The sequence below is a fragment of the Apostichopus japonicus genome, chromosome 1 (genome assembly GCF_037975245.1).
Source record: "Apostichopus japonicus isolate 1M-3 chromosome 1, ASM3797524v1, whole genome shotgun sequence".
In the NCBI taxonomy this organism is placed as follows: domain Eukaryota; kingdom Metazoa; phylum Echinodermata; class Holothuroidea; order Aspidochirotida; family Stichopodidae; genus Apostichopus; species Apostichopus japonicus.
Genome location: NC_092561.1, coordinates 8,318,833 through 8,333,204, shown reverse-complemented (window position 1 = coordinate 8,333,204; position 14,372 = coordinate 8,318,833). Strand labels below are relative to the sequence as shown.

Sequence of the window (14,372 nt, the reverse complement as noted above, 5' to 3'; positions counted from 1 at the left end):
CCATGCATACACTGAACCTTCACCGTCAAACTTGATTTCTGTTGAACACCTTCAAATGTAACACAATAGCATGGTGAAACTAGTAATTATTTTATCCCACAGGTATGGGATCGTTTTAAATATTAGATGGGTAAGAAGTGGAAGTGCAGGGAAGTTTCTGACTAAAATGCTCACTTGCACTCCTGTTCTTCTTATGGTTCCGTCATGCGCAAAGGGCTTCATATATACAATCGGTATAAGAAGACATGAAAATTATCCTTGAACATTTTATGAAAAATCGTGAAATCTAAAGCTGTCATAATTGAACAAATTGTACCGTAACCACCTTCACTATATGTCGGAAGCAATAGGGAACAGGCGGGTTGGGGATGTGGGGCGGGGGGGGGATGGGAAAATCTATTTTCTGTTACATTTCGTACCGGGGTACAAGGGCGGAGCGGAGAGGATGGGTGGTTGACTAGACCCTCACATGAACCCAACTTCCTCTATATATATATATATATATATATATATATATATATATATATATATATATATATATATATATATATATATATATATATACGTATTCATTCGCAAAGTCTACCAATAGAAAACCACGAAGGGTAGTTTAAATTTGTATGAATAAAAGCAGTATGAACATTGCTTACAAGAAATTGCACCCAATTTCATGATCAGACGTTCAATAGGTTGTTATCAATGAGGGATTGACATATAAGCTTTCCACGCACATTTCCACTAAGCCATTCACGTCACTATATTCAACATTTATAAAGCATTTCACTATATCCACGTTTTCGAATTTTATACTCCAGTTTGGACAGCTTTGAATTTGAAAACAACTCATGTTTATTTCATAGAACCTTGATTTCGTTTACATTCGAGCCTACAGCGGTAGCTTGAGCGTATTATTAAAAGAACAGAAAAAAGAGAAAAATTTACAGTCTGCCTTCGATCGAAATCATAATTTGACACACGGGTGAGAGGTTTCAAGCAAAATAATCGATGAAATACCTAATAATCTGAAGGCAACCATAGTAATAAATATTTAATTTCAATCAAGTGGAGACTTAATTGCCAAATTATCTAAGAATATGGAATATTAGAGAGAAAATCTAGTACGGATGGTGTTTATGGTCTCCTGCACTCCGTTATAACCACGAGGAAAATTATACATATATATATATATATATATATATAGGCTATGGCTATATATATAAATATATATATAAATATAAATAAATATATATAGGCTATATATATATGCTATATATATATATATATATAGAGGCTATATATATAAATATATATATATATAAATATATATATATAGGCTATATATAGGCTATATATATGTATATATATAGGCTATATACATAGGCTATATATATATATTTATATATATATATATCTATATAAATAGATATATAGATATATATATATATAAATATATATATATAGGCTATATATATAGGCTATATATATATATATATATATATATATATATGTTAATGCAATGGAGGTAAACGACAAAGGCAAATGAATATATATAAATGAAAATCGTAATGAGTTGGAAAATCAAGAACAGTGAAAAAACTATATATATCTATATATATATATATATATATATATATATATATATATATATCTATATATATATATATATATATATATATATATATATATATATATATATATATATATATATATATATATATAAAATGAAGGAAAAAACTTTGGTTAGATCCTTCAGATAGTAATGAACAATAATAACAGACAAAAGTGCAATATATGCCAATATCTGTATAAAGAGGAAGGATGGGTGGAGGTGGGGGTCTTGGTGGGGTGGGTGTAGCGAGGTTGAGCATTGTCTTACCTCTAGAAGGTTGGAAGGAACAGAGAAGATCATGGCTTCATTGTATATTGGACATTCATCTCCTTTCTTTACCGATGTTTTCTTCTTGTTGATTTTCTTTCCATCAATCATTAGATAAACTTTCACGTAAGGATCTGTGAGATTGATGTAACACTATATATATTAATAAATGAGTACATATCAATATTATATAGTTTCAAAGCATTTTCTCCCGCACTCATTTTGTCATTTCACAGCATTATATATACCTGTTTCACAGTATTACAAAGGGCGTGCCATAGTTTTCTGGTGCCTCTTCAGATCTGACAATACATAATCCAGACGATTATGGAGAGGAGTATGAAAGAAACCATAAGGGGGAGAGGAAGAATACCCTTACATCTATCACTTAGTGCTCATAATAACCTGTCTGTATTCTGTGCGTGTTTTTGTCCCTTCTGTTACTTTACGTTATTTGTCATTTAGCCTCTGAAGAAGATCCTGCTAGGATCGAAATGTCAGGCCAGCTTACTTTTACACATTCTCTTACACAGACTTTGTATAAGCAGTTTGCTAACAGTTTATTTTATTTTGAATACATAATCCACACATAAAAGAACCACATTTTATAGTCCAGCAGACAGGAAGAAACCATAAAATGACTTCTATGTCATATTTCTGCCATGCCGTATCTTACCTTCTGTTGGTATATGTATAACATTCTTTAGTGATGCTAGTTCGCATTGTCTTATAAATTTCTTATATGATTTCGTAAATATTCTCCCAGCTTCATTCTATAAGCAAAATGGTAAAGGAGAGGAAAGGCCTTACATTGAACAGCATCTGTCCTTAAAAAAATTGTGAAGCGTCGTAAACACATGATATTTGACATTAGAAAACGCCACTTTTTTAGGTTTTTTAATGGACTTGCTTTGCTGCTTCACAAGATCTGACGTAATGTTGCATGTGCTTAACTTGACAGTTCATCCGTTTTGACGAATGAGCCGTCGGTGTTCCAAAGGGTAATTTGGTTTAGGACTAATAATAAAATGATATCGAAATGTGGCTTGCGCTATTAGTACTGTTGTTTATATTATTTCTGTCATATAATGAAACTAATCATTACACAGAACAGAGACAATTTTTTGATGAATTTTGAACTTAAAAATCTGCTTTTAATGTACACCGAGTCACTTTATTATATGAAAAATGTCCATCGTATATCGACTCACTTAAAGGGACTCTATCGGAGATGCTTACAGTCGGGTGCTTAGTGTCGCTAATAATAGCAAAATACGTTAATACATTCCACCTCATGCGAAGGATGGTCCAAGCGAAAATTTAAAGGTATGCTGTATTGGACCCAAATATGCTAGATATTCAAATATGGTCACCTTTGGTCAAAATTCTTAAACTGTTCTTAATACATCCTACGAGGAAACTTTCCTCACTGGGACATTCAGTCATTTTGTCTGAGAACAATTTGGAGAATAAAGACCTCCAGGAAAGTATTTTATTAAACATTCTAGCACTTATAGAGTTCTATAATTTGGGGCCTATACTGACTACCTTTAAGATCGATCAAGAAAACATGTTCTGAACATTCTAATGAATATTCAATGCCTATCTAAATTTTTGAGAGACCAATATTTGATGTGGACGTAATGTTTTGTATCAAAAAGGTGAGTTTGAACTAAACATGTGGTTAATTCAGAACCTTAACTGGCAAAATACACCCCCCTCCCCCTCTAGACTGGTCGTTTAAAGGGGTTGCTAGTCGTCTCATAACATAAAAAAGTGTTTAGGACAGATTTGATAAAGTTAATCTTATGAAGTAAATAAATATGCACCATTCCACTTATATACGCAATCGTAAAGAAAATCCGACAGAAAGTCTGATACGGTCCACTATTCTACGGAAGCCTGTTTAGGACAGATGTCTTACGTCATTCCACGAACTGATGAGTCAATGCCTTACTTCTAAAAACGAATGTACGGGTAAATTGTGTGTTTACTCGTATAAGATGAAGAACTAAATACATTATAAGGGCGGTGGATGAAGAGAGAAAGAAAGAGAGAGAGAGAGGTGGAGAGAGGGGGGGGGGGGTGGATTATATTTCATATATGGTTTTATTTTCAAAGGTTATCGATCTTACGTCATACTTTTCTTTCATACCTACCGCCACTCTTTTTTCCTCCTTTCCACTTCAGTCCTCTCGCTTTGACTACGACCATTGTCAACCTCTCTGCAGTTGGTAAATAACTCAAAGAAAATAATATGTCCCCAAGGGAATCAGATTTCTGGATGGGAAGATGAACAAAAAATAAATCATAAAAATCATAAATATAATAATAATAAAAAATAAAAAATAATAAAAAATAAATAAAAACATTTAGCATATATACGGGTTACCCTTTGACTATTAAAAAAGCATAGGGCAGAATTTCGAGGGAAATGGCAGGGGACGGGGGGGGGGGGCGTGAGTGGACAATAGATGTTTCTGAATTAAGATTCAAGTTAGTATTTTAAGTCTATTTGTAAGAGCATGATTGGCAAGAGGCTCTCATCTCACTCTTGTTTACATATTGAGTGTACTCCATGAATGTTTTTTATTTTTATGAGATGGCTAACCTCAAGTTGGTGACCTCAAGTTGGACCAGGCATGTCGATTTGCTTCTCGAAGAGTAAGGAGGGGGGGGGGGGGAGACTGACAGAGAGTCTTATCCATGGAATGAATCTAAGTGTTTCAAATGCGTACAAGCGTCCTGCGACCGGCCAGAATGCTTTCAAAGCCAGAATAATGCGTATTGAAACAAAAAGATGCGAACAGTGTGGGTACGTTTTAGTTGTTTTATGGGTCAACAGGTTATTAATAAAACATGAAATAACCAAAAGAAAGGGGAATATTTAACTCTTGAATTTTCATAAAAACTCCAAGCCACAAGGGGAGGGATGGGGTGAAGGGTGAGGGATGGGGTGAAGAGTGAGAGGTGGGCTGAAGGGTGCGGGAGGAGGTGAAGAGTGGACGAAATGCGTTAGTGTTCCTAAACGAAAAACTCTCCTTAAAATCGAACGCTATGTATGAGCTGTACACATCATCAGTAGGACACTCTATTGAAGGGGAATACCATTATTAGTTTACATCACCAGTAACGCAATCAGTGGGTTTTACCATGTATAGACTACACGGCATGAGTGGATCATAGGCCTACCACCATCAGTATATACATCACCAGAGGGGTACATCATTCGTTATAACCGTCAACGGGCTACAATATAACCTCACAGAATGTATCTGTACATTTCAGGCCAAATTCCCCTGCGGTCAATTTAGTAAACCGTTTCAGACTTGTTTTTTCTCTCACTTACTTCTCCTTTTGGTATGAGGTCTATCCAAGTACTAAATGGTCCAGGAAACCATTCTACGGCACCAAGTTTAAGTTCCCCAATTCCAATGTCCCCGTGTTGTTGATACCTATCCAACCCGCAAACTTCAACCCGCACAGTCCTGTGACAGAGGGCGTCCTTTCTAACAATCATAGTTAATCGTTCATTGTATACTGGATTGGCACTTCGGCGGTATACTTTTGTTTGACCTTTGACCTCTTTATCAGGTAAGACATAAACCTGTACAAAAGAGTCTGTGGGGGAATCGTGGTTCCAGGCACTTCGCAAGTCACGTGCTTGGACTACGGTCACGTGCAGTCTGGAATGTGATTGTACATATTCTAACGTCACTTCGACCTGTCCAAGGCTGATGAAGACAAAGGAAAAATCGAGATCAAAAACTTTATCAAATACTAATGAAATAAAACCAAATACATATTTCACAGCTTATTAATATATATATATATATATATAGGCCATGTATATATAGGCCATGTATATATAGGCCCTATATATAAATATATATATAGGCCCTATATATATATATAGGCCCTATATATATATATATATATATAGGCCCTATGTATATATATATATATATATATATATATATATATATATATATATTTATTTATTATGTATAGCATGTAACCGTATCAAGAGGTGTCATTATAAGTGGCGATCCTATACATTTAGGCGACGGATTTGGCTGTGATTCCAGGCTACTTTGTTTGCGGCTAGAGTTTCTTCGTCCATTGCACCTAGTGTGTATCTTGATCTGTCGTGAATTTATTCATGAAGCTTAACGCATATATACCCGGAAGGAGATATCTTTACATACGCGCCCTGTAAGAGAATCCTGTCACAACGAGCTTATTACGGCGTTGACGAAACGTGTATAAACAGAAGCGTTATATTCCCACAGTACGTCAGGGTGACACCTTCACTTAACGACTTTACGTGTTAAACCTTGCATACTTGACCTTACCAAAGAGCCCTCTGCAACATCTTTTAGGCAATATTCACACCTGACAAGGAATATTAAAGTAGCGTTCACCAATTAAGCGAGCAAGAGAAAGAAAAAAGAAATAAGGATGGGGGTGTGGGTGGGTGGGGGGGGGGGCTCGGAGTGCCCAAACTGATTAAAATCCATCGGTGGTTCTTTTACGGTAACTTAATAGTGGGCTTTGTAATGTACCGTTGTATCAGTGTTATTAAAGAGACTGGCAAATTAAGATGATAAAGTTGCAATGACCAGTTTAAGCACTACATTGTCATCTTGTGTTGTGTCAAGTGAAATTCACTTTGCAAAATTTATTTTACGACATTTTGTACTAAATTCAGCCCATACAAAATCAATCAATCAAAAGGCATATATGTGGAGGAATTTTAGGCTACTAGTTGGCTATAGAACCTCTGCTATACTTCAAAGCCAAAACTGAAACGAAAAGTTATTATGTTATCTTTTTGTCAACATAAATGTAATACATATATGTGGTTCCATTAGAAAACCCATAAACTTTCTGCATAGCCTAAACGCCAAAAAAACTGACCAAATATTTGATGCTTCAAAGTTGATCAATTCGTTTAAATTTTTTTTAAATACTATCAAGAAAAATCTCATTTATTTCAAACAATACATAAATGTATGTTTATATGTGTCACATATCAATCTACATTATAAATATGTTACACTGGCATGCATGTATACTAGTTGGGACAATATTCATAATGCTAATACCACTCTATACTGTCCTCCAATATCATGCTTCAAGGCACCCAAACTGACAGTATAAACAGTTCCTTTATCCGAGAGAAATTAATAATCCGTTTGAGTGTTTTCAAGCGGGGGTCGTATGGCGTTTCATACGCTTAAAGCGTACCGAAAACGTACAGTAGAGTGTGTACCAGTGACGTTCACAGGATTCCAAGGGGGGTGGGGTGGAGGGAGAGGGGGAACAAGGGACAAATTCTAAATTCCACCCGACTAATTTAGTAAAGGAAAAAATAGTACAGGAAATAGTAAACGAAATAAATGGAAGTGCGAACGGCAGATCAAGGACAAATTTAGACGTCAGTTTGGTACATTCTGAGATATAAAATTAGGTCTTTCATTAAAGGTTAAAAATGCTGAGGTTGTATTGAATTTTTGTGTGATACGGGAAAGGGATGAGGAGTTACTAGTAGGAGTGGCTATGTCTCATTCTTCTCCGACTGAATGTATAAAATTCCCGACTGAACTACTTTCCTCAGACTGAAGATGGAGGTGGGTTGGGGCTGAGCCACCCCACCCCGCTCCCACCCTGCCACACCACTCCACTGCGCACGCCACTGGTATGTACCACAGGGTACAATAACTTGATACGAGTAATTCGATTCCGTCTCAAAGTGACAAACGCCTGGAAAAAACCTAACGGGCTGACAATTATTTTGGGCATGTTCGCAGATACAGTGTCATAGATATTTACATGCACCCCTCGTATACATTGGAAACTATAAAGAACGTGTATCAAGAGTGAACTGAGGGTGATTTAAGGCATTGTATATAAAAATGTCGTTGGTAAATTTAGAGATTTTACTCAACGAGATTAGTCATCAGGCTGAGAAAGTACTCTGTGAAAATTCTCCCAGCCTCTTTCAGCTCCAAATTTCACAGGCCCGTGGTTTGGGAAACTTTCAAGTGCCCTGAATCGAGGGCAAGGACAATATCTGTCTTATTTTTCTCGAAGTCTCGGAGAGTGACACTATTTGATGTGTATAAGGGCAAATTGGGCAATGGAAGAATTTTGCTTTTGGTACGTATAAAGTTAAGACCTTATAATATAATAAATACCTTTCCAACGTATCTTCGATCACAGAAGATTCGGAATTGACCGAGTTGAGAGATTCGCTGCTGTAACACCGGACGAGTTTCTTCGAAGTGACGTCATACTCCGAGTGATCCTCGTTGATATACATCCCGTCGTGGTTCCGTCTTGATTCTTTGGCGGCGGCAGAAATTGCCTTTTCCGCTTTCGCGAAAAGGTTTTCATATTGTATAAACTGACCGGATTCACTCATCGAAAACTCATCGGGAGAATGATTAATCTGGAAAAGAAGGGGGTGAAAATGAATCCAAAAATAATCTGCACGTCTTTTTTTTTTAATATCAGAAATATAGTCTCCGGATGTAGAAAGCCAATAAGTTTTCTCTGTATTCCCCTTTCTCATTTTTTTTTGCTATCCTGTTTTGATTAAAGAGGAAACTGCAGGTGAACTTGCCGAGAGACGGTTAATATTTATGCAGCTTGATTAGAACGACCTAGATGAGACTATATATATATATATATATATATATATATATATATATATATATATATATATATATATATATATATATATATATATATTTATTTATATATATATATATATATATATATATATATATATATATATATATATATATATATATATATATATATATCGTAATTTATGTACACTTTACGGGATACACCAACCAATACGCCAGGCGAACGATAAGTAATGAGTACAAAGAAAAAACCAATGAAGTGATATATTTTGTTATATAGAGAGAGTATAATAAATATAGGTAATATTTCCTTTGTAGTATATATAGGTAAAACCTTTTTTTCTTTAACGGGAAAAATAAACAAGCAGTAAAAAGGGGTTTTTCGGGTGCAAGAGATGTTGCTCTCGTGCGGACGAAGATACATTTCTTTGATATTCAACACACGTTATGTAAAGTAATATTGATGGATGTCTGCAGACTTTTCTGCAGGATTGGTGATGCACGTGTTAATGTATACATGGGAGCTACATAACTGTACGCATACTTTTGCATTGTTCATGGGTTATTAAGTACATGAATTCTTTTACTTTTGAAAATGATCACAGACCAATAGTCATGTTCAAGATCACATTATAGTTAGTCACAATTTTTTTTTTTTTAAAGTCAAGTGGAATACACGACACAATAAGCGATGAATTAATTTTTTCTTTTATTTATTGTCTTTTGTCCTCATCCCCCTAGCCTCCTATATGAAAATATTTATCCTTGACTTTTGTCTCATTCTATCCCGTATCTTCATCTCCAAGTTTCAGTATATATGAACGATATAAAAACAGGACTCACAAGTGATCAATGCTTGAAATGTCTTGGTAGCCACAAAAAAGTTTTTCTTTCTACTTCAAATGTGTTGCTAAAATTTCTCAGTCAGTTTCCTGTTCATGATATTGTGATAATATATAAATGTGAATAAACTTAAAGGGAGATATAGGTCTCCGTCTTGTCGTACACACATTTGCTAATAGTATTCTAATTCTTATAGTTATTTAATATAACTGCAAGTCCAATACAGCTTTTATGTATTAGTGAATTTTAAATTACAACTCTAACAATCACTAAATACCTCCGCCACCACCCCGGCCCCCATGTGCGATGTAATTTCAAGGAGTCAGTCCAAACTTACCCCGGTTAGCATGTCTGTTGATTGCGGTAAAGTACAAGTCACACACATAACAAATATATCCATGCATGTTGCTACCATCAATGCAATGGATTTTTAGCCTATAACCAGTTATTATTTTTGTTTTAAAACTAACATCTGACATACACTTATATGACGGCTCTGAACTTCACAGTTTTGTCTTTGTTTCATTTTCTAATTTATTCCTTTCTTCCCTTCCGATTTCTTTCGTCGTATTTCTTCTTTTTTTCATTGTCAGCTTTCGTAAAAGGGAAAGATTATATCCCCCTTTTTTGGCTTGGTTATAGCCATTCTGTCTTTGTGATTAACAATGATTACAATACATAACTCGTCAAATTCCCCCGAGTCTATGATGACGCGTTATAATTGATGTCTTCGCTAAATACAGAATGTTGTAAAAAAACACGATGATTGGGATCTGCAGTATGGAACGCCGTTAGGTTCCTGCAGTTTCATCAGCAGACGAGGCAAAAGCAGGGTTGCCAAGTGTTCTTGTTCATAAACACAAATATTACAACGTATCCTATTTTTTCCTTACATCCCTTAAGGAATCAACAATGGGCGAATTAAGGATTTTAATAAGGAGGGGTGTGGCACCAGGGTCGTTGAAGACGACTTCGATTATGTGGGTGGGGTTGGGGAGGGGGGAGAGTGAGGGTACTCCAGCCAAACAAATGCTTTTTAAGGCATATTTAGAATATAAATTATATTTTAACTTAAGCCCACACGCAAGGTTACTTTTTTTGGTGGGGGTGGGGGTGTGGTAGAAACGGTGGAGGGGGGGGGGTTGTACCCACACCCCATTGATCCGCGCCTGCACACGGATCAGTATAATTCAGGATAATGATCCATGACCACCGTAGGCCCCCCTTCTTATAAATTCACCACTGAGTTAAATGATTATAAAAGGAGTTGCCATCGATACGAGTGTTGTGAAGTACTGAGATCTACTCATATACCTCTATAGTTAATTAACCAAAAGGCCAAAGTTGCCCCTAATCTTATAAGCAACTTAAATAGTTCTATGGGTAAACCTATACTGTTTGGGACGCTTTTGAGATTGAGAATACCCAAGACACATTGCCAAATATTTGACGTTCAAATCTTCGAGGCAGCAAAACAAAAATAAAATAAACAACAACAGCAAACAAACATACGCGCATGGCAAATAGAAGCACAGTCGTACTGTTGGGTCAATTAAAAATAGCCAAAGTTGATCTGTTTTTGAATTTCATTCCCACATAAGACATAAACCATCTACCCATGCACGGTCCGCCCCCCCCCCACCCCGCAAAGACAAAGAAGAGTTGTTGATTGCATTTTGATTAAAGAAATAACGTTGCCCAGTCACTAGACGTCGTGGATAAAAGCCTACTGCGGCTGCATGTGTATCTATGCTAACAACGTGAGCATGCTGTGGAAAATGCAAACAAGTCATGTTTTAGCGACATTTAAGCATTAAACGTTGCCCCAGACACATAACAATCCCTAATGGCTTCGCTTTATTCTCTAAGCGTGACGTGTTGTGAGACAATTAAAATATTACACTATAACATATTAAAAACTAGTGTGAGATAATGACTGCGTATATCCTTGTCTTATTGCTGACTAACGGCCTTCCTTATATCTTTCTACATAATTCCAAATTTCTTCATTTACAAACCAACATTAGCACTCAAGTACAGGCATTCATGTATTTCCACATAACAAAGGGGAAGGTAAAACGCATGCGAGGGTGTTATATTGTAATTAATATTAAAATTTCTTTTTTTTGTATCAAGGAATGGAGCAATTATGTGCAAATTTATATTTTCCTCTTCTGAAGATAGCAACCTCGTTTTATATATGCGAGGTGTTAACGGAATCAAACACACGTAATAATTAAAAAATATTGTCTGGGGAAAATTGTGGATTTCTCTTGTTTTGCTGTTTTCAAAGAGGAATGTCGTTGCTAAGGAAACATGTCTTTGATGAAGATGATTTTTATTTCATCGAATGTAGCTTGTCGCGTGTAGATTCATACGTCTAGCAAATATAAAAAAAAATCTTCAAAGAGACGAAAAAAATAGTAATAATTGTTACAACCCCCCCCTCAAAAAAAAAACAGAGAGGAGAGAAAGAAAATTAAATATTGAAACCAAGGAAATTACATAAAACTTACTTGCAATAATTAATCTAAAAGCGAAAAACGTATTTTTTTCTTTAACATTTTCACTTTTGTGAAGAAACGATTCAGTTTGACATCAAGTTATTCGTTTATAAAGGTCTTAGGCGTTATGTTTATGAAATTGGCTAGTTTATCATAAGTTAGTGTTAAATACATTGGCCTTTCCCAGCCGGTTACCTATCTGTGTTTGGTTCGTTGCCTTGATTAGAAAAGGTTGGTTGGTTGGGAGGGGGAGGGGGGGGGGAGGTATCCATGTTATTACGGCCGTGACTATCTAAGACTAACCATGCATTACCAGCGAACCGTGCTAAAATCATGACAGGTCCCTTGTATTACGTCAGAGACGCACACCGCATTTGTTCACCTGCTAAGCTTTTCCCCCCAGCTATGTATATGACAACCGAACCAGTAGCTGGTAATCTATTTAAGTGCTATATATGTCTATACACATTGGACGTTAAGCAATATAATACCATCCGTCAAGTTCTGTATTTATATATATATATATATATATATATATATATGTATATATACATATATATATGTATATGTATATATATATATATGTATATATATATATAAATATATATATATATATATATATCAATATATCAATATATATATATATACATACACATACATACATTCATATATATATATATATATATATCAATATATATATCAATATATATCAATATATATATATATATATAAATATATATATATATATATATATATATATATATATATATATATATATATATATATATATATATATATATATATATAAGTAAATGCCTTGGTAAGTACTTACCAAGGCATTTACTTATATGTTTACTTATATGTTTAGGCTCTGCTTTTATAGCATAGAGCACTCTTCTTGCAGTCCTGATCCTTCCTTGTTATATATATATATATATATATATATATATATATATATATATATATATTACCCCACTTCTGGGTGATCCGTGTACAATGATCAGCTATATAACCGTCAATCTCGGTGAATCTCGTCATGGAAATCGATTTTATACTCTTGAGGAAGAGAATGGCTAAGTATACCTCCAAGATATGTGTTTTGGAAGCAAACAAGACATTCGATTTTCGTTAGGCCAATTGCCGAGCGAAAAAAAAGAAAAAATAAGTGCAAAGAAAAGAATTGCCCTCCTTATCATGGGTTCGTAAGTACATTTATTGTGTTGTCAAAGATTGAAATGAGAATTGATCTCAATCAGGAACAAAACTTATCGTCATTCTTTTGGACAGATACAAATTAGTTTTCTGTTCCTTACGACTTGCATTACTTAAGAATTCAATTAACGCAGATGGGTCAGTCGTGTTTGCAACACGTTTTTGCAAAACCGGAGACAAAATGTACACAAATTTAAACTTTAAAGGAGCAGCATCATTTGTATCGTTTATGCGTAGAACGAAAAATGATGATAAGCAACTTGACCTAAATAGTAAGAAAGGGCTTATTCAGTTTTGCTGGCATCCTGGTTGTTGAAAGGGTATGTCAGAGAGTTAGCCAAATCAGGGAGTGAAATGACTTACTAACCCCCCCCCCCCCCCAATATTTGCGGTGAAACTAAGCTGTTTTGTTACTGCCATCAATGCTATTATGAAGTCTTGTTAGAAACGCCAATATTTCAGGTAGAACATTTGCAAATATCAGTAAATATCATCTCCATTAAAATGCAAAACAAGGTAATCGTAGGAAAACGATTAAAATTATCCTACACTGACCCTTTGGTGATGTTTGATATTTAGCTCAAGTCGTCACTCTAATAAATAAAGAAACTCTTAAATACGGTATCTCCCTAAGTAAATCAATATATTACAAGCTATTTTCTGTGGGTTCGGGGGGGGGGGGGCATAGGCGTAGGAGGAGGATTTTATTTGGGGGGGGGGGCTGTAACGACTTGCCCGAAAAATATAACCAAAATTTCAACATGTTAATGTACATATCATATGGGCATGCATCGCATGCCAATTACATACACTCATATGCCATGTTATTTCCCTTCCATTTTAGTTATCATTTTTTGGGCAATTCGTTACAATAATAATGATTATAATCATATAAGTTTAACCATTGAAAAACACATTACAATTTACGTTTCTTTCAGTAGGTGCCCCAAAAATTCTTAGCATATTGCCCGGAATTTCACAAAAATATGTGGTTGGGGGCTGCAGCCCCCGGCCCCCGTCTCATACGCCTATTGGGAGGGGATGTTAACCATATATATACAGCTCTGCACATGCATGTTGAGTTAGGATGATATTAAAATTTGGTTCTTATTAAATATTATTAGGTTTTTGTATTGGTGTCACGACAAACGTTGTTATCTAGTTAAGTTCTTTAAGTATATGTGAAATAAAACTATCAACAGATATAACATATCCTCACATATGTTCTGAGCTGTAGCCCATTCTCCTAAAAAAGAAAAAAAAGGAAATAAAGAAATAAAA

At 35.1% G+C, this 14,372-nt stretch overlaps 1 protein-coding gene across 4 annotated transcripts in view; it reads right to left on the bottom strand.

Moving 5' to 3' along the window:
* The window catches only part of LOC139966332 (synaptotagmin-12-like), a 58,505-nt gene that overhangs the window by 3,700 nt on the left and 40,433 nt on the right, over nt 1–14,372 (bottom strand). For all 4 annotated transcript variants that reach the window (XM_071969240.1, XM_071969231.1, XM_071969222.1 and 1 more), the window contains 4 exons: nt 8,077–8,330; nt 5,226–5,610; nt 4,036–4,156; nt 1,877–2,010 (listed from right to left, as the gene is read on the bottom strand). In XM_071969240.1, the coding sequence (XP_071825341.1) occupies nt 1,877–2,010; nt 4,036–4,156; nt 5,226–5,610; nt 8,077–8,330 (894 nt within the window). The remainder of the gene's footprint in view (nt 1–1,876; nt 2,011–4,035; nt 4,157–5,225; nt 5,611–8,076; nt 8,331–14,372) is intronic.